Raw genomic sequence first — 27,886 nt, forward strand, 5'->3', positions numbered from 1 at the left:
ATTAACTATTAGGTCATGCTGTTCAATGTAATCTTGATTTGGTATTAAGACTGCAAACAGCAGCAAGGCAGATATATCTAATTTTAATTTGTGGCTTTCTATTTGTATCTACGCATTTATTTACCAGTCTCGTGTCACCTGTTAATGATGACTGGAAGATCTATGATCATAGTCATAGATGTACAGCATGGAAACAGACCCTTCTGTCCAACCTGTCCACGCTGACCAGATATCCCAATCTAGTCCCACCTGCCAGCACCTGGCCCATATCCCTCAAACCATTCCTATTTATATACCCATCCAAATGCCTCTTAAATGTTGCAATTGTACCAGCCTCCACCACATCCTCTGGCAGCTCATTTTATATATGTACCACCCTCTGTGAAAATGTTGCTCCTTAGGTCTCTTTTATATCTCCCCCCCCCCCCCCCCCCCCCCCCCCTCATCCTAAACCTATGCCCTCTAGTTCTGGACTCTGATCCCAGGGAAAAGACTTTGTCTGTTTATCCTATCCATGCCCCTCAATTTTGTAAACCTCTAAGGTCAGCCCTCAACCTCCCAACGCTCCAGGGAAAACAGCCCCAAGCCTGTTCAACCTCAACTCCTCCAACCCTGGCAACATCCTTGTAAGTCTCTTCTGAACCCTTTTCAAGCTTCACAACTCCTTTCCGATAGGAAGAAGTCCAGAATTGCACGCAATATTCCAACAGTGGCCTAACAAGTGTCCTGTATAGCTGCAACATGACCTCCCAACTTCTGTACTCAAAACTCTGACCAATAAAGGAAAGCATACCAAACGCTGCCTTCATCCTATCTACCTGCAACTCCACTTTCAAGGAGCTATGAACCTGCACTCCAAGGTCTCTTTGTTCAGCAACACTCCCTTGGACCTTACCATGAAGTGTATAAGTCCAGCTAAGATTTGCTTTCCCAAAATGCAGCACCTTTCATTTATCTGAATTAAACTCCATCTGCCACTTCTTAGCCCATTGGCCCATCTGGTCCAGATCCTGTTGTAATCGGAGGTTACCCTCTTCGCTGTCCACTACACCTCCAATTTTGGTGTCATCTGCAAACTTACTAACTGTATCTCTTATGCTTGCACCCAAATCATTTATGTAAATGACAAAAAGTAGTGGGCCCAGCACCGATCCTTGTGGCACTCCACTGGTCACAGGCCTCCAGTCTGAAAAACAACCCTCCACCACCACCCTCTGTCTTCTACCTTTTGAGCCAGTTCTGTATCCAAATGGCTAGTTCTCCCTGTATTCCATGAGATCTAACCTTGCTAATCAGTCTCCCATGGGGAACCTTGTCGAACGCCTTACTGAAGTCCATATCGATCACATCTACCGCTCTGCCCTCATCAATCTTCTTTGTTACTTCAAAAAACTCAATCAAGTTTGTGAGACATGATTTCCCCCACACAAAGCAATGTTGACTATCCCTAATCAGTCCTTGCCTTTCCAAATACATGTACATCCTGTACCTCAGGATTCCCTCCGACAACTTGCCCACCACTGAGGTCAGGCTCACCGGTCTATAGTTCCCTGGCTTGTCTTTACTGCCCTTCTTAAACAGTGGCACCACGTTTGCCAACCTCCAGTCTTCCGGCACCTCACCTGTGACTATCAATGATACAAATATCTCAGCAAGAGGCCCAGCAATCACTTCTCTAGCTTCCCATAGAGATCTTGGTACACCTGATCAGGTCCTGGGGATTTATCCACCTTTAACCATTTCAAGACTTCTAGCACTTCCTCCTCTGTAATCTGAACATTTTGCAAGATGTCACCATCTATTTCCCTATAGTCTATCTTCCATATCCTTTTCCACGATAAATACTGATGCAAAATATTCATTTAGTATCTCCCCCATTTTCTGCGGCTCCACACACAGGCCGCCTTGCTGATCTTTGTGGGGCCCTATTCTCTCCCCAGTCACCCTTTTGTCCTTAATATATTAAAAACCCTTTTTTGGATTCTCCTTAGTTCTCTTTGCCACTGCTATCTCATGTCCCCATTTTGCCCTCCTGATTTCCGTCTTAGGTATAATCCTACTTTCTTTATACTCATCTAAGGGTTCACTTGATCTATCCTGTCTATACTTGACATATGCTTCCTTCTTTTTCTTAACCAAACCCTCAATTTCTTTAGTCATCCAGCATTCCCTATACCTGCCAGCCTTTCCTTTCACCCTGACAGGAATATACTTTCTCTGGATTCTCATTTCTGAAGGCTTCCCATTTTCCAGCCGTCCCTTTACCTGCGAATATCTGCCCCCAATCAGCTTTCAAAAGTTCTTTCCTAATACTGTCAAAATTGGCTGTTCTCCAATTTAGAACTTTAACTTTTAGATCTGGTCTGTCCTTTTTCCATCCCTATTTTAGTGAATTCAGATTTCACTAAAATCTGAACTGGAGAGCTGGCCAAGTGACTAATCTGCAGTTATCAAACACTTTTTTTTACTTGTGTCCTCTAGGGAAGAATATATACCAAGCTTTCTTGGTCTCTCCTCTCCAGAAAGCAGTGTTTGCATAACTGTACTGTGGGCCTTTACAGATGTCAGATTAAATGCTGGCCTGCACAATGCTGACATCACATGGCCAAACAAAAATGATAAACCTTTAAAATTTAAGTTGGATAAGCAGGCAATTCATAACAATAAGAATGCTGGGGAAACCTAGCTAGTCTGGCAGATCTGGTGATGTCTGGAATGGCTTTTCATCTGAGCGAAGTCATAATGGGCTCAAAACATTAGTTCTATCTCTGGACTTGCTGAGTTTATTCAACACTGTTTTCCAGCATCTAGTGTTTTGGTTTTGTAATTGGGAGAAGTGTTTGACCAACTGGGATTTGAAAATTAGGATATTTGACTTTTTTTGGAAGGTTGAAGAGTTGGCACAGCTGTTTAAAGAATGAGGTCGTCTGAGATTATCTTCCATTCTGCCGTTACACATGTAAATCTTGATTTGGAGTGAAGAAATAGCAAAAGAAAGTAGAAGTCATGGAGTGATTTTATAGCCCCTTCAACAGAAGCTTCACTAAACATCATACGTGAAGTAAATGGTCTATTTGAAAATACTTGAATCCTTTTAAGGTGGTACAATCAAGCAGTGTGATGCTTTTGTGTGAAATTGGTGGTTGATGAATTTTGGTTGGGTTTGTTGAGCATGTAGTGGATAGGTTGGCATCATGTTCAGGTGCAACACCAGTCACTGCACACGCTAAGAGTCCCAGTGTTTGGGGAAGGGTAAGAGATGAGCATTCCTAAATTTTAAGATTGAGGGCTGTTGTAGTGCAGTGCACAGAGGGCTGGGTATAAGTCAATCTTCAATTGTCATGACATCTGAGCAAGTTGATTTAAGAACACCCTACCAAGAAGGGGGTACATTATTAAATTGAAGTAAATAATACACTAGGACTGGAAAAGTGCAGATTAGGGAGGAGCAGAAGGGTTGCTGTTTTGGGCATAAGCCCTCCATGCTCCTCCGCTGTCTGATCTGTACTCTTCCAATGCCATACTTTTCAACTGACTGTCCAGCATCTGCAGTCCTCACTTTCAAGATTGTCCACTTTAACTGAAAGAAATGGAGGCAAATACTGGATTTGGGTGTCCTTGGAATTTAATCTGCCATCCTATGGGCATAAAAGTTGATCGGTCTTCTGCAATTGTAAAGGACATGAGATCACACCAGGAGTCTTGCATATAGTTTTGGTCTCTTGGTTAAGGAAGGATATGTCTTCATGAAAACATTCTAAAAGTTCAAGTATTTTAAGATAGAATAATCTTAAGGAAAGTTGAAGTCGATAAGTATTTATCTTAAACCTTTTATCCTGATTGTTCCAACTTCAATTATTCCATGTTTATGTTGACAATAGCTTCAGTTTTCTCTTTGAGAAAGGAAGTTCAGTAAGCTCACTTTTGTGCTTATGGTGCTACCAGAAATGGGATTAGTGTATGGATCTAGCTAAATGATTGTTTGAAAAATCTGGTGTAGATTGAAGTTGAGATCTTGTCCCATATGAGACTGTATTGGTCTATATACAACTTGTTCAGTGCTGTCAAGGAAAATATTTAAACACTGAAGACCTTTCCAGAAACATTGGCTTTTGTCACACAGGGTAAACAGTTTCTTATTTTAAACCAGACACACACACCCACCTCTGCCATAATCTTAAATTGAGTGGCAAAGAACTATCCCATTTGGGAAAAAAATTAAAAACATTTTTATTCTTAAGTCCAAAAGAACACAACGATTTACAAGTCCTTTCTCTTAAATCTATTTTTACTCCTCACTCCACAATACTGATCTGATAAAATCTCTTATGGCAAATCCATTTTCAAAATCAGTTGCCCTCTTTGGATGTCAAACCTCCTCTGTAGATTTCTCTAGATCCTCTTCGGTCTTCTGCTGCATTTCTTTCTTGAGGTACATTTTTCAGAGCTGCTCTTTGCTGTTCCCCCAACTGTTCAGAATATAGTCAGAGATGTACAGCATAGAAACAGACCCTTCAGTCCATGCCAACCATATATCCCAACCCAATCTAGTCCAATTTGCCAGCTCTGCCCATATCCCTCCGAACCCTTCCTATTCATATACCCATCGAAATGCCTCTTAAATGTTGCAATTGTACTAGCCATCTCAACTTTCTCTGGCAGCTCATTCCATACCACCCTCTGCATGGAAGATGTTGCCCCATGTGTCTTTTATATCTTCCCCTCTCAGCCTAAACCTATTCCCTGTAGTTCTGGACCCCTCCCCTCCCCAAAAAGGAAAATAACTCCATCTGTCTATCCTATCCATGCCCCCTCAGAGGTTTACAAACTTATAAGGTCACCCCTCACCCTCCAACGCGCTAGGGAAAACAGCCCAACCTGTTCCTGTTCAGCCCCTCCCTATAACTCAAATCCTCCAACCCTGGCAACATCCTTGTAAATCTTTTCTGAACCATTTCAAATTTCACATCTTTCCGATAGGAAGGAGACCAGAATTGCACACAATATTCCAACAGTGGCCTAACTAATGTCCTGCACAGCTGCAACGTGACCTCTCAACTCTACTCAATACTGTGACCAATAAATGAAAGCATACCAAATGCAGTCTTCACTATCCTAGCTACCTGCGACTCTACATTCAAGGAGCTATGAACCTGCACTCCAATCCAAAAATGTGAATCCTCCTCCTGTATGTCGCTCCTCATCCATGCGTTCATCTGCTCTATCCTCCTAATCCTGCTCTCACTAGCTCATAGCACTGGAAGTAATCCAGATATTGCTACTCTTGAAGACCTCCTTTTTAAATTACTGACTAACTCTAATCTCCCTTCAGAATCTCCACTTTTTTCCCTTCCTATGTTGTTGGTTCCAATGACCTCCTGCGGGGCCCCCCTCCCCTTTTAAGAACATTCTGCACCCTCTGAGACATCCTTGATCCTGGCACCAGGGAAGTGATGCCCCATTCTGATTTTTTCACTGGCCACAAATGTCTGTCTGTACCTCTGACTAGAGTCCCTTAACACAATTGGTCTTTTGGAACCCGGCAGTGCCCTTCATTTCATTATAGCCAATCTCAATATCAGAAACATGGTGGTTCGTGCTACGTTCCCCTGTGAATCAATCACCCACTACATTTTCCAAAGCAGCATGCATGTTTGAAATGGGGCTAGCCACAGATGACTCTTGCACTAACTGCCTACTTCTCTTACCTTTCCTTGAGTTAGCCCATCTGTGACTTTTCTCCCTTCCTATAACTTCCATCCATCACACACCGTTGCTGTTGCAAATTCCTCATTGCCACTAACTATCTCTAACCGATCCATTCAATCTGATTAGGATTCATAACCAACAGCATTTATCGCAGATATAGTCCACAGTAACCTTTCTTCCTCCAGCTCCCCCCCCGCACTGTGCCTCCTTTTAAACTGTTGTTTTGACTTTTTTTCTCCATGTAACTTTGCATTCTTATGTCTTGCAGTATAACTTTGCAGGAGAGAAAATAACTTATGCATGTTATTCGAACTCCTCCTACCAGTTGGAATTACTGTACTTCGATGTTCTGGGGCTGGCTGCTTGCACAATATTTTAAAAATTGGTGTGCTGATTCCTGAGGGATATATATTGCTCTTAATTTAGTTTCTGGTTTGATACTAGTAAATTTGGTCTTTTATGAAGACTGTGGCTTTGAAATATGTCAAGGCTGAAATATTTCAATTGCTATCCTGAACACAGCATGTGGTGTGCAAAGATGCAGGAGGAGAAACTGCAACCTTAATTTTAGAGAAGCGAACTTGAATGTCTTTATTGCATAAATTTCCAGTGTAATGGTGAGTGGAATGTTTTATCTTTTTTGTTTGGAGAGGTATGGAAAGAAGCATTTGAAACATTTGGCAGTTTACTACAGTAAAAATCCTCAATTACAGTTTCAATAAATTGAATATCAAACCTCCAGCACTTTAGCTGAATTTTCTGTTCCTCTGTTTTAGGAACATCCTATTTGTAAAAAAGAACTCTTACTGTGATAGTTGATCTAGTGGGCAGGCATCTTACCTTAAATTTTTTTATTCAAAAAGTTTGGGCCCCCACCCCTCCATGTGCATATCTTGATTCCCTCCCCATGTTGCAAAACATTCCTGGTGTTTTCAACGAAGTCTAAAAGGAAAACATGTGACCCTTGCACTGCACTGCATTAGTACAGACTTTGATCCATGACACTCTATTTTCCAAACAATTATAAATGACTAGTGCTGACTTGTATCCAGAGTTGGCACCATGGCATGAAGGGAAGGTTGTTAATTGGTTTCCAGCAGTGCTATATGAGTGCACATTGGTTGAAACGTTTAAAACTTCATTGCATCCACTTCCTGAAGCTGGTAAGTTTGTTTTTCCAGATTGTGTTCATATAATCAGGAATTGGGGAGGAATGCTGGCTAGGACACTGATCGTTACTACTTTTTGAGTAGTACTATGGAATGTCTATGGTCAGTTAAGATTGATAAGGTTTTGATTTGGTTTCTGTTAATAGAGCACTTCAAGATTTGCTGTGTAGTCTAATATACTTCAAAGATTTGCTATTGCTTTCCTTTAGGAGGTGTATCTGCCAAGTGTTGAATGTTGAAATGGGGTCAGTTTTTTTTTGTGTGAAGGATGAATCTGTCAGGAAACTGATAATATCTTAGATCTCTTGGGTAAAGAGCACTTGGACAAGTTTTTACACATGGGATTTATTGAAATAGGCAAAATATGAGAAACAGTTGAAGAAATTTCTTGGTATGAAGAGCAAGTTGTTTTTGTCATTTGATTCTTGGGAACCAGGATGCTAAATCATTCTCTGATCAAACTTGATACTGTTGTATAAAGGTTTTTAATTTAGTTGTGGGATGAAGAATACCTGGCTAGATAAGCATCTAATGCCCATCCCTAATTGCCCAGCAGGTCATTGAGTCAACCACATAATGGGTCTAGAGTCACATGTAGATCACTCTCAGGTAAGGAGTAGTTTCTTTCCCTAAAGGATGTTAGTGAACCAATAGGTTTTTCTGATTGACAGTGGTTTCGTAGTCATCAGTAGACTCTTAATTCGAGTTTTATTTAATTCACGATCCAGCATCTGATATGACAGGATTTGATCATACATTCCTAGAATGATATCAGTGAAAACACCAATAATCTGTTGCCTCCTTAAAATGCTTTGACAGATTAATTTCACTTTTTAAAAAAAAAATCCTGTTGAGCTTGCTGATGCTATGAGCTGGTACCCCCACACTTAGTTGTAATGGTTGACCATGGTGGAAAGCTTGCATATACAGTCTGCAAGCCCACCAACTTTCTGCTTGCAGTATGGAATTCTGCCCATTGTTGGGGATGGTGGAAAAGACTGGCTTCAGTGCTGAATCTTGTTGAATTCATTGCAGATGGTTTGAAGTTCTTGATCTGTTTTAGTTTTGAAAGTTCCGTTCCCAAATCACAAGTTAAGTTAGCACCAAATTGCAAGCAATTAAATGCTTGCAGTTGACTTGGATGTAATTGTTTTTCACCATTAGGTAAATTGACAGCTACCATTTCTTTTTCAGCTTATAATCCATTTGGAACAAATCGTCCCATTAATTATCCAATGTTGAGAATTTGTAAGTCTGCACTTTTTTGCACTTAAAATAGTGTGTGAAAAGGCATGAGGTTTGGCTTTGAATTAAGATTTTTTCACATGCAGATCTGGTGTCTCATTGTAAGTAACTACCACCGATTTTGAACTAAATGCCCCTAATTACACTTAATGGACCCAAGTTAGCATTGTGAAAATTATTAAATTTTGTTTAATATTACATGATCTGAAGATATTACTTGGGCTAAGGTTGGTCTGAGTAGAATCTTAGCACTTCATCTTTGTCAAAACAAAATAACTGCAATAACCCCTTTATATTGGACATAGCAATTTAGCATCCATTTTTATTGGTTTGTTTAAACCATACTAAGTTCTTGCAAATTGCAGAAACATCTTTTTCTATTGTGGAAGAAAAAGCTGGTTGGAAGTGCTGTAAAACAGGTAATAAAGTATCCCCTTCTAGCTTTTGCAATAAATCCCTTCTGAAAACTGGCTTGTTACTGTTACCTCAGCTTTCCCAAGAGGTCCCTGGCAAGAGGTGGACATGCATCAGAGCTGCAGTCAAATCTGGCTGGACCAAAGTGGTATGACATTTGACATGGTGGTGCATGATTTTCAAGAAAAAAATCTAACATTGCATGTGCCACTAAATTCTGCAGGTTCAGTAGATGCCCAATTTAATCTAAAGTAACTGCACATTTGCACTGTGCAAGTTCATTCTGTACAAATAAATCCATGATCTATGTATTGGGGGGAGGGGACCAAGGATAATACAGTAACTTAAGACAATAGAGATTGTTCAGTGTGTGTGCTATCTTTTGAGCAGTTACCAGTTTTTGGCCATGTATTAGCCTTTGGCTAAAAGCTAACACAATTTTCAGTTACTCGACTTAACTGCTAACTTACACAATCTGGTTGGAAATTGGTTTAATTTGGCATGATAAAGCTTGTTTTTCTGCATGTTAGGAATTAATATTCTAAGACCTTCATTCCACATTTTATACTAGCACAACACTGCAACTGGAAGCCTTTCAATGTTAACCTTTATATGCTTGTACAGGATTTTTGTCACCTTTTTTGTATTCTAGGAATCTGTTAATGTGAACACTTGAAATGAAAGTCTATATTTCATGAACTTGTTACAATATTTGCAGTGATTGGTTTTTATCAACTTGCAGGTACCTAGGTGTCTCAGACTATACCCCTCTTAGAGCTGTTAATTGTGTGCTGTACCCTGTTGAAATGTTGTCTCCAGTACCTGATATCCAGTTAGTATCGTTTTTTAAAGCTTTTTTCATATTAAATCTTCCTGGATGTCTTGATGTTTATTTGAAACAAGGTGTAGTGAACTTTCAGTGACCATTTTTAGCTGGCCTATTGTAGCTTGTTTGCAGTTCGTTTCGTCCAGAAAAAGTTCTTCTAGATTTCCTTGATCTTTTCTGTTTGGCATTTGAGTCTCTCCCTAAATTCTCAATGTTCTGCTACCTCTATCCCCAGCTCCCTTGAAAGAGAAGTGACTCACTGTTCACAAGATCTGTGTTGCATTCCTGCATCCTTATGGTGCCTCTATACTGCTTCCATGTCATCAAGGTTTATTTCTAAGATTCTTAATGCATATGTAATACCTAGGAAATTACTTGTTCTTGTACACCTAAGCCTTCAGTTGCTCTGTTTTACAGGGCAACGGTAAGGACTAATTTGAGTTGCTTTCTTGGCTAGCTTGAACTATTTAAATGTTCATCACCACCTGTTAGAATTCTAGTTGAAGTTGTCAGTTCTCACCTGTCAGTGCTTTGTACAGCCTTAGCATCATAAGCACATCTTGGGGGTTTATGGGTAAATAACCTAGTTATAAAATGCCATGGTTGGTTTCCAGATGGTGGTGTCATGTCAGGGACCCTGAGATTATTGTAGTTGACCAGCCACTGAGAAGATCTAACCTGAAGCAGATGAGAAGTGCAAATGATTGTGTTCCAAAGCCAGCTGTAGCTTCCTTCTGAAATGCAATCTGACTGTTTAGAAAAGTTGGTATTATCATTGTTTTAATTATTTACTCATGCTTTGGTTAGCAGTCTGTTGGGTTATGGAGGGTAATTGGCTCAATGCGCTGCATTGCTCAAGGTTTTGTGTAATGCAAGTTTGCTAGATGTAGCTTACTAGTGACTGTTGAACTTGTAATTTTGCATAAGACTCATGCTGTAGAAATACTACTTCATCTAGATGAAATCCATCTCGAATACTGTTCTTGGGGTAACCTGGTTACATAAAGTGGGTAGTGTAATGGTATGAGATGTAAAATGGACTTGTATGTAAAAGTCCAAATTAGGAAACTTAGTTGTAACCAGATTATAATTTAAAATGTTTTTTTTGGTAAGTACTGACTTTACGGAAATCAACTGGTATTTCCAACAAAAGGGATTGATTTTAAAAATGCTGCTTGCTTAGTGGTGAAACGGTTTGCTTTTGCTATGACTTCTATTCTCTCTATCGGATGCAGAGGTTGTGTAACCCTTCCCATCAAATACTAAACCTCACAACAAGTGGAACCAAAATTGGCATCTTGTTGTTAACTGATATGTTGGTATGCCCTCGAGCATGCAGGTAAGGTGCAGACTACTGTTGGTATTGCTGAAAGCTAACACTCTTTCCTCATGTAAACTAAGATTCAAGCTGGGATTCTGGAAATCGAGGAAGTAGTTCAATTAATGGTTGCCATGATGGAAGAGAAAGTTGCATAAATGGTTATGACCGTGATCGTTTTGAGCTGAACAGTAGAGGATGTACTCGAAATGACACAAGTGGCCATGGAGGCTATCGGAATCGAGCGTTCAATCCTGGTGCCCAGCAAACTGCTGGATCAGGTGTGCCAAACTAATCTCAATGTTCATTTGCCAGTGTTCAATCACTGCTTGTGTGGAGTTGATTGAGAAATTTGTTTTCCAAACTGAGCATGCTAATTATTTGCAATACAATCAATTTGAAGATATTTCCTAATCAATTTGGTCAGAAATATGGTCCACGTCTGGAGCAGATAGGATTTGAATCCAGACCTCTTGGCTCAGATGAGTGTTATTGCTGCACCATAACTACCAACTGAACTGATCTAAATCTTTTTTTTAAAAAAAAATACTCTCAAGATATTTCACAGCTGAAGATCTGCATAAAGATTTGTGGCTCAGGTGCTAGTTGCCATAGTTGTGGATATGTTCACAGAGCTGGAAAGTTGAATTGCAGATGCTGCTTAACATGTCTGTGACGTTTTTCAGTGCTTTGGAGCCTTCTCTGAATCACTGCTGGCTGTCTCCTCTGGAATTTGTTTCGTTCCTTTCCTCCTGCTTTTGGTTGCCGTTCAGATTGTTTGTTGTAGTGGCCTGTATGTCGAGTATAGGTCTGCGTGTTTGATGGAGTCTGTGGATGAGTGCTATGCTTCTAGAAGTTTTTTTGTCCTTTTATCTAAGTTATCCTACAATTGTTTTGTCCTGATGGAATTTGTCACCATGACTAGCTGTCCCTAGCAGCCATATGTGGATTTTAAAAAAAACACACTTGATTGGGACAATATGACAAACATAGGACAAGCTAGATAGAACTTGGAGAAGCATGGCACTTATTCATGGACTCAATCATACACAGACCAAGACCTAATATACCGACCACTACAATGAACAACTGGAAGCAGCAGGAATGGAACTAAATTACAGCAACACTTCAAAGGAAGCTCCAAAGCACTGATTTCACCTAGACAGGATGAAACCTCAGCAAATCAACTTAGGTGTGTTCACTACAACTATGGCATATTTCAGAGCATTAAATGTTGGCACCAGTATGCAAGATTAGGACAGTGACTGAAGTTTGGAGGAGGATTCCAGACATTGACTGATGTACATCCAATTTTTTTAGCTGAGCAACAATATGTAGAAAATAGGAAGATTGACAGGAGAACAAAAGTGAGGAAATGTAGAAATTTGAGACTGCCAAATTGGAAGCGAATGTCTACAGGAAAACACTAGAGATAGCAGGGCTTGATACAATATTTCAAGTGTCTTTTCATGGACACCTCAAGATTGGGACCAGTTGCAGACTTTGAAGAATGCAAGTAGAAACAAGTATGCATGTGAAGGTTGGTGTGAGAATTGCTTATTTTAATCCTTGACTAATTTTTACCTTGCAATTTAAAGTAACACACCTTCAGTTTAGTGCCTTATTGTAAAAGTCACCATCTCATCCAACCCCTTTTGCGTGTGCTCGTAGGCTGTGATCTAACCTTGTATTTTGCTCTGCATTAAATATGGTTACCATTTGTTAATAATGCTATTACTTAAATTGCTTGTAGGCTGGGGTGTCAGTTCATGAGTAGGCCATTCAGCCTGTTTAACCAGTTCTGTTATTCAATACCTGATCAGATACTCCTATGCCTTTTATTCTCTTTATCCTTTTTTAACCCATTATGTAATTTTTCTATCAGACTGTATCCCAAGAGAATTTCAAAGACTAAATTCTCCTTGGCTCAGTCCTAAATATAATATATCCTTAGTTTTAAATGTCCTCAGATTCTAGACTCTGTCAAAGGGAATGTCTTAAATGCATCATTTTTACTTTGAAATTCACTAAATGCTGAAATCAATTCTTCCCAATCTTTAGATTATAGGCCCAGGTTGGCAATTTCTGCATGGAGCAGGAACCAATCCAGTGAGCTTATTTGTTATACTTCCTCTGTAGCAACAAATCTTGCATGAGCTAGGAATATTCCTACGGATTTTTTAGAACCCCATGAGGTTTTATCTCCGATCTCCAGAGTGGGGCTTAACCTGGGATTTAGGATTTAGGAATAGTGGCACAACATGAGGGGTTCCTACCAAGCTCCTATAAATTTATTTAACCAATTTTCCAATCATCTTAATCAGATGTCACTACACATCCTGGAGCAGATGGATTTGAATCTGGGTCTCTTGGTCGAGGCATGGCAGCAGTGATACTGTCCTTAAGAATTCCCACCAAGCTCCTATACAATTGAAGCAAGAACTCTGTACTTTCTCACCTGTCTTACTAATACTTGTTGCACCTACATTCTGACCTTGATTGTCTTAGTGCTAAGGGCCTCCAAGTCCCATTCAACATCTTGGGCATTTATGTCTTAAATTTGTAGGAGGATGAGGGCAACTGCATATTTTAAAGTCTTGAAGGAAAAAAATAATCTTTTTCTCATGGGCTGTGGGCATTACTTAAAAACCAGCACTTTGGCCTCCATCTACACAGCAATTAGGGATGAGGACTATGTTACCACATGACTGTAGCACTGAAGTTGTATGTTGGCCACACTATGCAAAGGCGGTAGATATTGACTAAAAGGCTTACTGAATCAGATAGTTTACCACTACTGAGGCCTTGCAATTTCACACTTGCTAATTGAATTTAAGTGCCCCAAAGCAGCCATGGTGCTCTTTCGAACGCTGTACCTAGAGCACTAACCTACACCTCTGGGATACTTTACTGCTGTGTAACTGCAGTTAGTTTCTTTTAGTTCTGGTAAACTGCCATCTGATTTTAATTCTAGGATTTTTGATCAAAATCCCACTTTTCTAAATCTCATATCTGAATTAGCATTTAAAGCTGGCAGCAGTTGACACTAGTTGTGAATGCTGAGCATTTATCTAGACCTTGTTGTCAACCAGCACAAATCTCTCAAAACGTTGACAGCCTAGACCCAAATTAAGTGTTAAGACATTTTTTCCAGATGCAATTCAATTGGTCAAACCATTGACTTTAAGAAAGATGCACTTTTTAAATCATAGTATGAAAAGGAAAAATACAATGATTGGCTTAACTATATAACTATTGAACTATTCACTAGTCAGAACATCCCCTAACCACCCTTGGCAAAGGCAAATTCTGTAGAATAGTGTCTCCTGCAATTCTAGCAGCAGGAGGAGAACCCATCTTTAGCTGTAACAGAGCTGCCATCTTCAGCTTCAAGACCCCACCACTGCAGGCAGCTAAAAGTAAAACTCCTGGTTCTGTAGGAACTTCACCCCTTTAGGCTGCTTCTGTTGTTTCAACTTTTTAAAGGTTTCTCAAGCTATTCACTTGAGTCGGTTTTCAGCAGATCACTTGGCTTCTGTCTCAAACTCCTTTCAAAGGACAGTATACACTTAAAGCTATGTATTGTCACAACCTTTTACTGACTGGGATAATTGCTGTGGCAAGTTTATTTATTCTCAAATTTTTTACTGAAATGACCCATCACTACAGGGTAGTTTGAGAATAGAGACAAGAACCTCTATGAATTTGTCACAAACAAATGGTTGGTATTTCCAACCAAATCCTAAACAGACACTATTTGGAGGTGCCAGTGTTGGATTGGGGTGTACAAGTTTTAAAAATAACACTGATAGTTAAAAGTGACTACACCAGGTTGTAGTCCAACAGGCTTATTTGGAGGGACTAGTGTGGTTAGGATATTCCAAACATGATCAAGGAGCAATGTTCCAAAAGCTCGTGGTTCAAAATAAACCTGTTGGACTACAACCTGGTATTGTGACTTTTAACTCTAAATAGACCTGTTAAAAGAGCTAGGTGATTAAAAACTGGTTTTTATCTTTATCTGCAAGGTAATTTTTAGACCAGTGTTTATGGTCTGAAACAAGTGAACATGCTGCTGGAGAAATTCAGTACTTCTGATAGCATTTTTGGAGAGGAAATGGTTAGCCTTCCGTTCTGAAGGGCCACTGTAAGCAAAACATTAACTCTGCTTTTCCCCCACAGCTGCTGTCAGACCTGGGTTTCATCAATTTAATTTCACTTTGAATTCCTTATTTGCTGAGCTGTTTTATTTCAGTTTGACATGTTCATTTAGAAATATACTAACTTTCTGCCGTATTATTTGAAAGGCAACCAAAACATTTAAGCCCTATGCACTCGATGGTGTATCTTTTGACATTGGGCAAACGTAAAAGCCAAGTCCACTACCAGAGTATTTGGTATAATGTAAATCCACATTAAGTTGTGAAATTAACACTTTTGCTGACCACTTCTGCAATCTGTATGATAGATACAAATGAGCTTTCACGTACTTGAGAGAATTTCACCATTTGTCACTTAATGTGAAATTACACTACACTGATCTCAGCGCATGTACTGTGCGAATCTTACTTGGCTTATGATCAATTGATTATCAGATAATGGGTTTTGCTTCTAATTTTTTTTTTTGTTTAATGTCTCAACTATTGAAGTTGCTGATGTGACATTACTCAGCAGAATAAAAATCGCCTAAGTTTAGTCAGTGATAACCGTGTTTAACCGTGAGTGCAGTTGCCATCTGATGTTGTACACAATGTTACCAGACAAATTAAAGTTAATAAATATTAACCAATCACTGCCTGCTTGCACCCTGATGTCCTGTAATATCTAATGTCACTGTTTTGTTAGCTAAAGTAGAAATACCAGGGTGTTTAAAGAAGCACTGGCAAGTCTTTGTGCACTCTTGTGGTCTAAGATGAAAGATCTGCAGACTAACACTTAAAAGTATAATGTAAAAGTGTTTTTTATGCTGAGGTTATGATTAATGGTCACTACTCTAGAGTCCTGTGGTCTGGGCTCTAATCCAAAAATGAGATCTCCTTTCCTTTTGAAAGGAACAGGGTGGTTGCTTTCCTTGGGAAGCTGCAAGGAAGTGTCATGGTAGCAAAAGTATGCATGCATCCACCCACTCAGTCCTCTGCACCTTCATAACTACACTGAAATCAGTAAAATAGTCTGGGGCAAGAACTATGTCTCTGGTGATGCTGAGTGAGCAGAATTCTCCCAAAAACACGAACTGGCTTTGTTTCAAATAGTGTACAAACTCCTGCAGACTTTGCTCATGTATTCAAAATTTAGTAGTAGTGAAAAGCCTGCTTTCTGATTTTTTGTTTTCCATTCTGGATTTCATCCATGACTGAAATCTAATTCTAAACTGACTACTCATTGCTGGTAGTCCAGCTACTTATTGCTTAGGGTATTGTGCAAATTCTACACTTTGTCAATTCACACTAGATTAGGAACTTAGCCTGCTTGAACAGCTTGTTCAGTAAGTGCATTTTAGCATGTATTCGGTCTTTGCATGGATTAAATGTATTTTTAGAAATGTTAAATTTCAAATATTTGCACTTGTTTCTCTGCAGTTGTGCAGAACAAAGTGCTATGATATCTGGCTCTAAACAGTTTGGCATTATATACAATGCTTAAACACTCTTTAAAATTTTGCTCCTGCACATCACTGGCTTGGGCTAACAATCATTACCTATCCCTCGTTGTCCTTATCTTCTCTCTCGCTCAGTGGGAGATTTCTGCTTCAAAATATTGACACTTTTTGAAACGCAGCTCAGTAGCATTGATGTCTGTCTTATTTACGTGACAGGCTTTGGTTATGAGAGAGATGGAGGATGGAGTAACAAGGAAGTTAGAGATCCATACAGCAGTTTTGGATCACGAGCCGATCGGGGTAAATCGAGTTTCTTCAATGATCGTGGAAGGGGAAGGTAGGATGATTCTGATTTGAGATAACCATGTGTTTTTTTTTTACTAATTTTGAAACTTTTTAAAATTTTAGTTATACTCTGAACTCCCTTTTTCCCTCCCACTTGAGTAGTGAATATTCTAACTGAAATGCATAAATCTACTTGTAATGCCTCCTGAATTGTGCCAGGTGTCTATATGCCCCTGGGCTCAGTGACTTATCTTCTGCTGGACTGTTATTGCTCACATCAGATATGACGATCGTGGTAGAGGAAATGCTAGTGATAGTGCTTATGATCACTTTGGGAGCCGCACTGACCGTGGAGGATTTGGCAGAATGGATCGTGGAGGATTTGGATCTCGTGAAGGTGGAAATAGTCGTTGGGTGGAAGACAAACGGGATGATGATGATTGGTCAAAACAGCTGCCACCAAATGAACGCATGGAGCAGTAAGTTTTGAATTCTTAGCCACTCAGAGCAAGGCTTTGAATGTAGATACAATGACCTGAATTTCTTAGAAATTGGAGGTGCTGTGCTGCAGCAGAATTTGGTGCAGTTACATGATTGGTGGGTGTGCAATCTGGGAAGGGTGAAGCAGTGGGAGCTAATGAATTGTAAACTGGAGACATTTGACCTGCATGAATTGTAAATTAATCTGGCGGTGATGTTGGCATTTGAGAGTAGGATAGAGACTACAGTTCGGTTGGAGGTGGGGGTTTGAACTTAAAACTGGAAAAATTGAATGTGTTGACTTGAAGGAAATTGTGGGCCATTAGGACTGGATGTCTGGCTGACACTTAAATGGCACAGATAACAGATGTGTCCAAAGTTAGTACTATATTTGTATACATAGAAGCTAATCCAGTCGTTTGGGTGATGTGTCTGGCCATAGTATGATGGTAAACCAGTTTAAATCTTGGGAAGCTAGAGGTGCAAAGTTTTAGAAACATAACACAGCATCTCCAATTTATCATTAGCTAAGTGTTGAACGCATTGAGCATTGGACAGTGGACAGAAGAATGTGTGCATGTTTTGAGGGTGATTTCGAAGATTGAATGATCTGTGTTTTACGTATGACCATGTGAGCATTCTTCAAATATCAACTGGGAACCCTTTTTTTTTCCCTGCTTTGGTACTTGGTGGATTTCAGTCTCATTTCTCTTATCTGACATTTTACATATTGGTTATACAGAGGAACCTCTATCTGAACAAGACAGGTGGGCACTATTTTGTTTGGATAATTGATTATTTGGTTAATTGATTCAATGCATCTCCTTTTGGGGCTCAGTTTTCTGAAGTTTCCTCTTTCTTTACTCTGCCTGCCTTGCTCCTTCTGTCTCAGGCTTATTTCTGAGCAGACACCTGTGTAAGGGACCTGCAGCATTGCTGAGTGCCCCACCTCGGGGGCAGCTGGACTGGAAAGCAACAGTGAGACTGCTGCTGACTTTTGGGGGTGTCTCAAAATAGCACGCACAACTTTTTTACTGCAACATTTTTGACAAGTTCAACCTTTGCCCTGTACTGAACAATGTTAGATTCACAGGGGAAGTGGGGGCAGGGTTTAGGATGCACTCCCGTTGAGAACTCCAGGGAAAGTTTGGGAGGGAGGGAAGGGGAAGAAAGAGATAGGGGATGAGTGGCCAGTCACTTGGAGATAGCTGGGCACCTATCGATGTCCAGGACTGTTCTCTGCAGCATTTCATTAAGCAGAGTTCATTTTTAATCATTGTAAACAAAAGGCGCAATCAGTGTTGGAAACATCTTTGAAACCTTTCTATTGGGACCTTGATCTTCGGATAATCTGAAATTCTGATAATAGAGGTTCCTCTGTACATTGAACTTAAATTCGGTTATAATGTGAAGTGCTGCAGCAGATATTATTGGTGCAGTTGCGTGTTAATTTTTTTGTTGAGATAAACTTGCAGTGCATGTTCAAGTTCTCAGGAAGGCAATTTTCTTGTTTAGGGAATTGTTTTCTGCAAGTAACACAGGAATCAACTTTGAGAAATATGATGACATTCCTGTTGAAGCAACTGGTGCCAACTCTCCTCCTCACATTGAAACTGTAAGTAGACCATGTGATGCAATAGTAGCACTTAAGGAAAACCAGCTTAAGAAATGCAAAGGGCAACATTTAATGGCTGGACCAAGTAGTTTTCAAATTGAATTATGCATTTTAGTTCCAGGACGTAAACATGGGAGAAATAATAATGGGCAACATTGAGCTGAGTCGCTATGATCGTCCAACTCCTGTGCAGAAACATGCAATCCCCATCATTATATCGAAGAGGGATTTGATGGCATGTGCTCAAACAGGCAAGTATATGTTTGAAAGTTTAGCACAAGTGATATTTGTAGCCTGAGCTGCTCCTCGTGCTAATTTGGCACATTCTTGTCTTTGTTCTTATCTACTTTTTTGAATGCTTATGTATTGTCAGTTAGGCTTTATTGTCATACTTTTGTGAAATATGTAAACTATTATTGTGCTGTTTTAAAATTGAATACTCTTCGACAATTGGTCAGAGCCTTTGACTAAATTTTCAAATCTTCTATTTTGAGGAAGAGTATGAATGCTTCATGAAAACTAATTGCAATCCCACAAGCTGCTATTGAGTTTAAATTGGATTAATAACTCTGAAATTGTAAGCTAGTCTTGGTGACCTTTGACACCACTTCAACCAGATGGGTTTTTACAAATCTCCCTTTTTAGGATATGGTTGGGGGAGCGTGAAGAGGGGAAATTTTGACTTTACATAGTCACACACCTATGTGAAACCAGACCCACCGTAATCTTTTGTACATCCATTATCAATCTTGTATAGTTGGTTGATACTGAAGTTAAGTTTTGAACACTTTTTTTTGGAGTTTATTTTTGTCAGTCATCAGGGCAACTTGCAAGAAAAATCAATTACAGAAAGTAAAACCTAGTGAGGAGGTTGGTGGTTTGTTGGAAGATGGACTCTAGTAGAAATGTTGTCTTGGTGAATACACTAATTCTTGACCGTTAACTACCAGACTTAGTAAGTTTTAAGCTAGGCAGTTTGACTTTCTCCATCTTCCCAAAAGATGCAGTGCATGTGCTTGTTAGTGTGTTACAACAGAGTTTGAACCACTGTTAATTAAAACCAAACACCCATAAAAGCTTGCCTGTCCTTCTAACCTGTGAAGTTAGTGAAAGAGAACTCCTAATTTCCCCTATTTAAAGAAAAGCAATTCTTTTTCTAATTCCAATTGTTTAGTGTTCACAATCTGAACACTTTTTTTTTACTACCTCAATTCTATAAAAACGCTGCTCCCATAACAATTAAACATTACATTAACTTAATCTCAAGTCCACAGTCAGTTTTCTCCACTGCCTTAGGTTTTCCATCTGCTGGTCTCCCTGGGTCATCATTTGTCTTTTTACTGAGGTTTGTTTTACTGGGAAATGTCTCTTTTGATAGTGCCACCTTATTTCTTCGAGAGCAAGATGTTAGATGGACAGTTAGCCCTCAGGCTCCATGGCAGTTACGCTCAGAATTCTCAAAGCCCAGATTTTATACCTCTTTAATGTCATACCCTGTAATTGGTCTGATGTTGCCAATATCATAAATTCAAACATTAATAGGTTTTAGTATCCTGGGTGTTGTTTAATTGGTTAAATTTGAATTGTCAAAACAGCAACCAAAGCTCCATATTCATTTAACAGTCACTTGTTATGTGTATGTCTTTTGGAACATCCAGTCTTGTTCTGTTTAGCTGCTGTGGCTGAACTTCAAAATTCAGTAAACGCTTTCTATCTTAAGGTGAGCATACATTCATTTGACTTCATAACATGAGTCTGTGAAGTACTGGCTCCTGTTCTTTTATGGAGCTTCCAAAATGCACACCTCATTGCAAGCTTTGAAGTTCCTAAATTGGTGAGCTATGTAATTTTTCTCTCTGGATTCTTCAGCAAATGTCCAGTTGTGAATCTGAGCTAATCTGAATTTTGCAAGTGCAGGATATTGGATACAGTCAGTGTCTTTATTGCAAGCAACTGAAGAGATCTGTTTAGTGTGATCACCAGTCTTTGGGATATACCGTCTGTAAACCTGGCATCTCACTGGCCTTGGATATCTCCTTACTCATTTGTCAAGATAGCCAGAATGTATGTTTGGTTGTTTTTTGGCTTGATGGTGGTGCTCTGGTATCAACACTTCTATATCCCAGGTTTTACTTTTACTGCCACTCAAACATTGAAGATGCCTTGTCTTTCCAGGATTGAGTGGCTATTCTTAGCTTCCAGCTTTAGGTCTTCTGAATTTCTACAATATGCAGCAGAAATTATCTAATTGGGGTATGTGGGCCAAAAGGGGTGGTGTGGTCGCTCACTGGTTAGCGCTGCTACATCAGTGCCAGGGATCCGGGTTTGAGTCTGTCTCTGGGAGTTTGTACACTCTCTCTCTCCCTGTGTCTGCATGGATTTCCTCTGGGTGCTCTGGTTTCCCCCCTCATTCCAAAAGATGTACAGGTCATCTGAATTGGCCATGCTAAATTGTTCAGTGCTAGGTGTATTAGTCAGGGTAAATGTAGGGAAATGAGTTTGGGTTGCTCTTCAGCGGGTCAGTGTGGACTTATTGGGCCAAAGGGCCTGTTTCCACATTGTGCGTCAGTCTTGGATTAAATTTCCTACAATCAATGAGTGTATCCTTGTTTGCAGCAGGAAAATACTGTACGCAACCAGCCTGTGCTTGGAAAATCTGCAACAGTGACACTGCAGTTAGACAATGAGGATGTTCCATTTTAAAATTACTGACAACTGATTCTAGGATTGTAACCATAACAGCATGAATGACATCTTTGAAGCAAGAATCATTAATCCACAGATCTGTTTGCTGATGAACACACCTGTTTAAACTTCCCAAACTAAAACGAAAGCTGTTCACTGGTTTGGCATTGCCTTAAGAAAAAGTTCACTGCTTGATTTTAAGGTTTAAATGCTGCTTTCCCAACTGCCAATTGATGCATTCTCTGCCAGTCAGTTTGGATTTAAAAATGTATCTTGAATTACACTTTTTGACTGTTGTATAAAGTCCTCCTGTAATTTACTGTTCTCGTAACTTATTGTTGACAAGTTTGGATACACTGATTCCTTAACTTTTCACTATTTCAGTCTAGACATCAGGGCAGCTCCATTTGTTGCAACCTGTGAATTAGTGCATCCCCACTTGCTCCTTCTGACTCCTGTTGGTCACAGACGAAATTGGTTACTCTGCTTTATTAATGTGGGCATTTCTGTCCAGTTTATTTGCAGAATGACAGATCAGTGTAGGTAGGGGAGTATAAGATTAGTATCATTTTTCTGCATACAAAATAATTAGACTTGCTAATTACTTGTTATCCCTTTAGGCTCTGGAAAAACTGCAGCATTTTTGCTTCCTATTCTTAGCCAAATCTATGCAGAAGGTCCTGGCGAAGCTTTAAAGAATGCAAAAGCTCAAGTAAGGACGCTTAATTTTTCTTGCGAATTCAGCCATTCTTCCTTTTCAACACTGAAGTCGTCTAATGTTGAATTTTGATTATTCCACAGGATTCCTCTAAATATGGTCGCCGTAAGCAATATCCAATTGCTTTGGTTCTAGCTCCTACCAGAGAACTTGCAGTACAGATCTATGATGAATCCAGAAAGGTAAGGTTTTTACAAATAACTGGTGTTTTAATATTTAATGAAAAATGGTTTTACATGTTAAACTTTATTTGCAGTTCGCATATCGTTCTAAAGTTCGACCATCTGTAGTTTATGGAGGAGCTGACATTGGACAACAGATCAGAGACTTAGAGCGTGGATGTCATCTGCTTGTTGCCACACCTGGCCGTTTAGTTGATATGATCGAGAGAGGAAAGGTTGGATTAGACTATTGCAAGTATGTTAAATCTTTTATCTAATAGCTTGTGCTTCGAGAGTAATTTGAATGAATTTAATACTAATTTGGACTTGATTTCAAGTAGTGATTTATACAAGTAGTTCTTCTGTAATGCAATGGTTGCATTCTTGTGCAACCCTGCATTATAGAAAATTGAAGTGTTAGGAACAGCACCCCCAATTTAATTGTTATAGTGAATTTGTGTTAACAAAACACATTATAGCCGAACAAGCTGTATTCCTTTATTCCCTGCAGTGTTATTAAAAAGTTGAGGACCTACTAGACACTTTTTTTATGTTGACTTGTTATTGTATGCTGATCATGCTCTGCTCAGTGCTTTTTTTAAAATCAAAACGGTCAAGCCTTCAATTCTGACTGCCAGTTCTCTCACTAGCAGTGCACGGGCTGTCTAATTTTAAGTTGGGTTTTTTTTTGTTTTTATAGTTTGTGGTATAGTGGTGTGATGTAAACACTGCATAATCTATAACCTGAAGTTTAATTGCAACCTGTTTTTTCCACTGACTGTCCCCTATGTTGGAAAATGTGTACAAACTACTTAAGGCCACCAGTTTTTAGTTGATTTTTCATAGCTACTTTATCTTCTGGTACTCTTTATCCTTCCCTTGCTGTTGAAGGAGGCAAGTTAATGTGATAGCAACTAGTTTTATACCTATTCTCTGGCTCCAGAAACATCATTAACTTTGCAAACAAAACATTCTTCCCTTTTTGTGTTTCAATCTGTCTAGCAGTTAAAATCCCTCCTAACACTTGTGGTCTTTTGACTAGCTCCTGCTTGTTTTACGTGCCATCCTTGTACTTGACCCTACCATGTCAGTACAGTTGAACAGGGCCTGTATTTCACACTGATTTGTCTTGACCCAAAATACTTGTTCATGTTTCCTGAACATCCCCCTGTGCTAATACCATTGTTACATCACCCCTCCTAGCATCCTGTCCTTAAATTATGTACCTTTCATTATTCAGATTGTAATCTGTCATCCTGCATCCTGAGGCTATCAGTGCAAATATAAATTTTAATCAGTTTCATCTGTATTATTTCAAATGCTATAATCCAACTGGTTTTGTCGTCATTATTGTAGCATCAAGCCTTATCTGGTTTATAGTTGTGCTCTGTCCCTTCCTGTCATGGTCTATGTATCATTTCTCATGTCTATCTTTTTTGTCTTTATCTTTTTTTTAAACCATTTCCCAACTTTACTCCAGGCCCCAACTATTTATTTTAAAACTACTTCCCAAGTATGAGGTTTTGAAGTTGCTAGAGTACTGGCCCCAGTACTGTTCAGGTGGAGATTGTCCCACCGGCAAGACCCCTGCTTTTCCCAGTAAAGTGATTAATGCCCCACAAACTGGAATTCATGTTCTAACACTGTCTCAGAGCCACACACTTGTTTCTCTAATCTTTTGCCCTATACCAGTCCATGCATGGTTTCTGGTTTTCCTTTTGACTTTTTTAAATTCGGTGCCTGCTCCTCACGACTACATAAGTATGGTCCTGTATTGCTTGTCTTGCCATTGTCATCAGTATATACTTTGACTGCAATAACTGAACTCCACCTGCACTCCTGTCGACTTCCCTCCCTCTCCCACCCAAGTATTTACAATCAACACTCCACTCCCATCCTGAGGCTTGACCACCAGCTGGTACAAGATGTGAGTAAGCTTGTCCCATCCTGATGTTGATATCTGCAGTTCAGGCTCCAGCTTGACTGAATTGAAGTACCTTGAATTGCATTAATTTCCAGACATGCTTGACTTGTACAGCATGTGGGATTTCCAGCATAAGTGTGATACATGTCACTTGAAATCTTCCCTGCTGTACTTCAATATTTGTTTAATTACTTGTAGTTTTTCTGTATTTTGTTAACTAAGTGTCTGTACTAATTAAAACCAGTTCAGTAGAATTGAGCAAAACACCAGTATAGATTTAATGATCAGCAACCTTCCCTGTAGAAAGTTAAACCAATTCAAAGATTAACACTTTCCAAAGTAAAACTTCCTTTCCCCAATTTTGTACAATTCCCAACTTTACTGACTTGTATTTTGACTGCAAGTTGCACTGGGCCTAACATGATATGATGCACCGGAGGAAGGTGGTCTTGAAGCTGGATCTTGTACTCCAGAGGAAGGGGTCCTCACTGCTCTGAGCCCTTGAATACCTCTTAAATGCTAAATTAATTTAATCCCACATCCAGAAAAGAATCCAGCTAATCTGTATACTTTGTAACTAATTTTGGCTGATCTGAGAGCTTGTATGTATGATTTTAATCCTGGATAAGAGCTTAAACCATAAGCTACCATCTTATAAAAGGATGAGTAGATTTCCCTTTCCCAACTCAATATTCTTTGTAGTAGATGGAAACGGCTAACCAACTTGAGTTTGCAAGTGAAGAATTGTTAATTAGCTAGTTCCTGAATGCTATTCAGATGCCTGCCTCAAATGTATGTATTTTAGTATTCCCTTTCTTGAAAGAGCTTGTAACCAGGTCAGAATAGCTTTTTTGATTAAGTCACTTGTCGGATCAGTTTGTGGAGGGAGCACATGAAGAGTTATACAGTGTAGCTTTCTGGATTTGAACGTCCATTGTTTTCAATATTTGCTTCATTCTTCAACTGAATATTTTGTCTGATAGGTATTTAGTATTGGATGAGGCTGACAGGATGCTTGACATGGGATTTGAACCACAGATTCGCCGTATTGTTGAGCAGGATGCAATGCCACCAAAAGACGTGAGGCAGACTCTGATGTTCAGTGCAACATTTCCAAAAGAGATACAGGTTAGTGATTGGTGCTCTCAGCAATACAGTTGCTCGGTTTGGAGTGAGCACAAATGTCTGCATTTCATTTTCAAAGCAGGACTGGGATGTTGGGCTGACAGTTGCTGTGACCTTGAGGCCCCTCCTTGAATTGTTTTCAGGACAGCTAGAGACTTCTATCATTCTGATTAAAATCATTGTTCAAAAGTTTTTACCAAATTACTGCTCACTTCAAGGGTCAGCTGAAATATCTTTAAAAGATATCTAGGAAATACCTGTCCTGTACTACACCAGACATAGCATTAAGACCTAGGTTCAGTTTTATGTAAATTTTTAATGCATTTGGTAGTTAAAACCTCAAATGGCTTTACTGTGTAGGAACTGCAAACAAGACTTTGGGTAGATCTTCAAAGTTGGTTTTGCTATCTAAACCTTTAATATATTTCTGGCAAGCTGTATTAATTTGCTTGTCACTAGGGTTAGGAGTAGCTGTAGTATTTGAAAGTTGAGGGAATGAATATATTAGTGACTAATGCAGTAATTAGCCAATCTTGGATCTGTTGCCACTCTTTGCATTCTGTTATGCTGTGGTTCTGTAGATTTTGAGCACATGACTTGAGTAAACCCAGCTGAAGATCTTCAAAGAAGTGGCCTGACTTTCCTCCTTTCTCCAACATGTAAATCTCATTGTGGCTTAATTTTGCAAGGCAGGCCAAGGAAAGATGTCAATCCCTAAATAAGATATGTCGAGACTGTGACCTTCTACTGTGAAAGATACCTGATTGCACTGTTCCAATGCCTTTCCCAAACTTTTAAGCTTCCTACCTTTGTTCAATTTTCTGTGGCAGTGACAGTTTTCATTGTTTTTCAGTGTTCAAGTCTTGCCCATTGTAGTTAATTGTGGGATGTTGTGCATTATGCAGTCAGTATAATAATTTGCTTCCTGCTCAATGTTGACATTGTGCTTGAAATGGCAATTGTTAATGACTTGATTCACTTAAACTTTAGGCAACAATTTGGACAGACTTTTGGACTTTAATTTTTTTTGTAATATTTGTGGAGAAATGTCAAGATTTGTCATTTGCACCTTTTTTATTATAATTGCCCAGTGTTTGACTACATTTTTCTCATGAAAATTTTATCTGTAGATACTTGCTCGTGACTTTCTTGATGAATATATATTCTTGGCAGTTGGTCGTGTGGGTTCCACCTCTGAAAACATAACTCAGAAAGTGGTATGGGTGGAGGAACAGGACAAGCGATCATTCCTTTTGGACCTCTTGAATGCCACAGGTAAAAGTAATTTAACAGGCTTTTATTTGAAATCCGATATATTTGAAGTGGATCACTGCATGCTTTTATTTCCCTCCATGCTGAGTTGCATATGGCTAAGTTTAAGCCTTAAAAGAATGTTTCCCTACAGTTGAGCTAATTTTCTGAATACTGTCTTGTATTGAGGATGTTATGAAACTTCTGAGCAACATGTGTTCATGATGTTTTAGATGGACAGTAATTTAAAAAGTAGTTCCATGGCCATTGTGATCCAGAAGGGAAATTGAATAACTGTTTTACTGTCAGCACTTCAGGATGTTTGAGTGGTTGCTGATCTAATTAGCTGCATATTGAAATTTTGCAAAAAATGCAAAGATTTGGTGCAGCAACTTGCAGTCACTATCAACTTAGACACTTTATTTCGGCTTTGGATGCAACTGACTTCCTATCTCTTACATAAGCACGCACAACTTGTTTTCAAACAAGGGATACTTTCCTCTTTCTTTTATATCCGACTAATTAGTTTTTGCTTTTTTTAAAGGCAAAGATTCCCTTACACTGGTCTTTGTGGAGACTAAGAAAGGTGCTGATTCATTGGAGGATTTTCTTTATCGTGAGGGTTATGCTTGTACAAGTATCCATGGTGACCGTTCTCAGAGAGATAGAGAAGAGGCTCTGCATCAGTTTCGCTCTGGAAGATGCCCCATCCTGGTTGCCACTGCGGTACTTTGCAAAATTAATTTTTGAGCAATATTGAACAAGTATAAACAAGCAATTGTGCATGTTTTTGAGATTTTTAAATTCCTATTTAAAGACTTCCCAGTTTATATTCCAACCAGCTGTAGCTTTGTTTCATTCGGACAAATAAACTAAATTCAGTGTGAATTACTGATTCTTTTTTATTGGTTAAATGTGACTTCTAATCCACAGGTTGCAGCCCGTGGGCTTGACATTTCTAATGTCAAACATGTTATCAATTTTGATCTACCAAGTGATATCGAGGAGTATGTGCATCGCATTGGACGAACTGGTAGAGTTGGCAACCTTGGTATGTTTCATCAGCTGTAGTTACCACACCTTTTTTTTTTGTATAAAAGGGATTATACAGCAGACTTTGTTTTAACCAGCACTCTTATGAAATGGCACTCTAAACTGGCAGCAACTATATATCTAAAATGCCAAGTTTACTGTATTATTGTGATGTCAAAGTAGTCAGTTGAGGGTAAGTAAGAAGTCTCACTGCTACTAAATTTTTAGAAAAAGTTGCATTATTATTAAGCGACTCATGCTGGAAAATAAAGTGTATACCTTCTGCATTACATTCCTATTGTTTTTACGTATAAGGATCTCTTAGCTGGA

At 39.3% G+C, this 27,886-nt stretch overlaps 1 protein-coding gene across 4 annotated transcripts in view; it reads left to right on the forward strand.

Annotated features, from left to right (window-relative positions):
• The window catches only part of ddx3xa (DEAD-box helicase 3 X-linked a), a 44,224-nt gene that overhangs the window by 10,801 nt on the left and 5,537 nt on the right, over positions 1-27,886 (forward strand). The window contains exons 4-17 of one of the 4 annotated variants that reach the window (XM_072585150.1): positions 8,073-8,126; positions 8,614-8,685; positions 10,765-10,962; positions 16,497-16,617; positions 16,847-17,044; positions 18,561-18,660; positions 18,776-18,911; positions 21,966-22,057; positions 22,147-22,245; positions 22,320-22,480; positions 25,132-25,276; positions 26,404-26,548; positions 27,069-27,250; positions 27,458-27,575. In XM_072585150.1, the coding sequence (XP_072441251.1) occupies positions 8,073-8,126; positions 8,614-8,685; positions 10,765-10,962; positions 16,497-16,617; positions 16,847-17,044; positions 18,561-18,660; positions 18,776-18,911; positions 21,966-22,057; positions 22,147-22,245; positions 22,320-22,480; positions 25,132-25,276; positions 26,404-26,548; positions 27,069-27,250; positions 27,458-27,575 (1,821 nt within the window). The remainder of the gene's footprint in view (positions 1-8,072; positions 8,127-8,613; positions 8,686-10,764; positions 10,963-16,496; positions 16,618-16,846; positions 17,045-18,560; positions 18,661-18,775; positions 18,912-21,965; positions 22,058-22,146; positions 22,246-22,319; positions 22,481-25,131; positions 25,277-26,403; positions 26,549-27,068; positions 27,251-27,457; positions 27,576-27,886) is intronic. The other 3 variants (XM_072585152.1, XM_072585151.1, XM_072585153.1) reach the window with 3 other exon arrangements.

The sequence above is a fragment of the Chiloscyllium punctatum genome, chromosome 15, assembly GCF_047496795.1.
Source record: "Chiloscyllium punctatum isolate Juve2018m chromosome 15, sChiPun1.3, whole genome shotgun sequence".
Classification (NCBI taxonomy): domain Eukaryota; kingdom Metazoa; phylum Chordata; class Chondrichthyes; order Orectolobiformes; family Hemiscylliidae; genus Chiloscyllium; species Chiloscyllium punctatum.